This window comes from Myotis davidii, unplaced genomic scaffold (assembly GCF_000327345.1).
Source record: "Myotis davidii unplaced genomic scaffold, ASM32734v1 scaffold93, whole genome shotgun sequence".
In the NCBI taxonomy this organism is placed as follows: domain Eukaryota; kingdom Metazoa; phylum Chordata; class Mammalia; order Chiroptera; family Vespertilionidae; genus Myotis; species Myotis davidii.
Genome location: NW_006292095.1, coordinates 1,572,807 through 1,575,025, shown reverse-complemented (window position 1 = coordinate 1,575,025; position 2,219 = coordinate 1,572,807). Strand labels below are relative to the sequence as shown.

Sequence of the window (2,219 nt, the reverse complement as noted above, 5' to 3'; positions counted from 1 at the left end):
ACCCACCACCTTCCTTTTCCCGCCTTTCTCCTCTGGACTTGAGAGGCGAGGGCAGTGTACTGAAGGGCAGGCTCTAGGCCACGCTGCCCAGGCTGGACCTCAAGGGCCACTCGCTAATTGTGTCACCCTACTGGACAAGTGAGTTAGTGTCCTCATTGGTAAAACGGGGTAACATTGGCACTACCCTCAATGTTTGCTGGAAGATTAAACAATTATTCACGGTGCACTTAAAACAGTGCCCAGCAAAGAGCGCTTGCCCCACACACCTTAGTTATGGTTGGTTACCATGATTCTGATTATTATGAGTACGCTTAGAAGGTCCGGAGCATGAGGTGAAGTTCTGAATGGTTTTATCACATTAAATATATGATCTTAGGAAAGTGACTTAACTCTGGAAACCTCAGTGTTCTTATCCGTAAACTAGAGGCCAGGTACATGAATTCATGCACGGGTGGGGTCCGGTGTGTGGGGGGGGAGGGGACGCGGGCAGTTGGCCAGCTGGCCCCGCACCCGATTGGGGTGGGGGGTCCGATCAGAGGTGGGGCCTGCTGGGGGGAGGGGCTATGGGTGGTTGGCCGGCCAGCCCTGCCCCCTGGTCGAGAGGACAATTTGCATATTATTCTTTTATTATATAGGATTGGGAACACCAGTGTCAATTTCAAAGTATTGCTGTGGGGATTAAAGGACATACTTTGCACATAGTATAGAGCAGTAAACACAGTGCCTGACACTCCATATATGTTCAGTAAGTGGAAATAACTTTTACCATGAAAATGTGTGGAACTTGAAGTTATTTTGTAGCAAAAGAAGGAACAAGAAAACAAACAACCCTCTCCCATAAGGCTGACCTTCCATGGGGTAGAGCTACCTTTATCAGTGGCCCACTCAGAAGACTCCCAGAAAAGCTGCCTGGCCTTAACAGTTAAATCACTCAGTCATTTGCATTTGTTCATAAACACATTGTCTTGTGTATAAATGTAGAAGGCCAGGGTCATTTGCTGGTGCCCAGACAGTACCTCACACACAGCAGGTATGAATGAGTTTTCCTTGAATGATGCAAGCAAATGAACCTAGGAAAAATCTGGAGGGACTTTGCTTTGTTGAAGTTAGGGAATACTTCTGTCAATAGGAGTCGCATTGAAGAAGTTTTGGGAATTTTGCAGACCTGTGTTATCAGACCTGGGTTCTAGTCCTGGCTGCACCCGGAGTGACCTCGGATGACTCCCCGAAACCCACAGAGCCCGTCTCCTCTTCATCAGTCTTTAGGTTCCTTACAGCTCCAACATTCCAGTCCTAAAGCAAGGAATTCCCTCTTGCACAGGCCTGAGTTTTACAGCATTGACTGTGAGCAATAGTAAGCATCACCCCTCCTCTGGAATTTACTCTAAGGCAATACAGTCACTTTGACCATCGGTTAAGGAAAAAGAACTGAAACAACTGTGTCTTACAATTCCATCGAGATGATTTCTGATTATCTCTAGTTCCACTGTCCACTCCCAGTCCCTTGCAATGGGTGGGCACTGAGTGGCATGCCCCCATTTGAGCCTAGGAGTATGGTTAGCGCACACATGACTTCAATGCACAATCACTGTGGAAACAATGAGAGAGACAGGACACATGGAAAGTGTGAAGACACGCTGAGGAGGGAAGGCTCTCGCCAGGCATGCATTGGAAAAGCGACGTGCACAACCGGGGGTGTCACACTGCAGAGCGGGAAGGTTGAGAGGGACAGTCTGAGAAAAGCAATCGCCCCACATCCAACAATGCACACCCTGCAAACGCGCAGATGACTGTTCACAAACGACAACATACAAAGCGCAACCAGCTTTCCTCCGATTCACTGGACGATGGACCGATCCCAGCAGCCCGAAGAAAGGAGGCGCAGGCGGGGGCCTACCTTGCAGTGAGTGGTGCTGACAGGAAGCCCCACGTTGGAGGCGATCACCACCGTGAACGCGGAGGCCAGTTCAATGGTGAAGCCGCTGTGGGAGGGAGACAGGAGACGCATCACAGGCGCCCTTTGTATGGGCCTCACGGACACCCCTGGGGTGCCCAAGTCTCACCAGGACATTCTTTGAATTGACTGCCGACTCCTGACTGGGCCAGATGACATCAATAGAACTAGAAACTGCTGCATAATGGCAACGATTCACACGAAGGCTCTGCTTGCATTGTTTACAGCCCCGAATAGCCTTGTTTTTCTGCTAGGTTTTCAAAAC

At 49.6% G+C, this 2,219-nt stretch overlaps 1 protein-coding gene across 7 annotated transcripts in view; it reads right to left on the bottom strand.

Moving 5' to 3' along the window:
• The window catches only part of SLC20A2 (solute carrier family 20 (phosphate transporter), member 2), a 93,060-nt gene that overhangs the window by 6,729 nt on the left and 84,112 nt on the right, over nt 1–2,219 (bottom strand). For 6 of the 7 annotated variants that reach the window (XM_006765519.2, XM_006765518.2, XM_006765520.2 and 3 more), the window contains one exon: nt 1,898–1,982. In XM_006765519.2, coding sequence (XP_006765582.1) covers nt 1,898–1,982 — 85 coding nt within the window. Of the gene's footprint in view, nt 1–1,478; nt 1,589–1,897; nt 1,983–2,219 lie in introns of those variants that run through there. The other variant, XM_015565186.1, reaches the window with a different exon arrangement.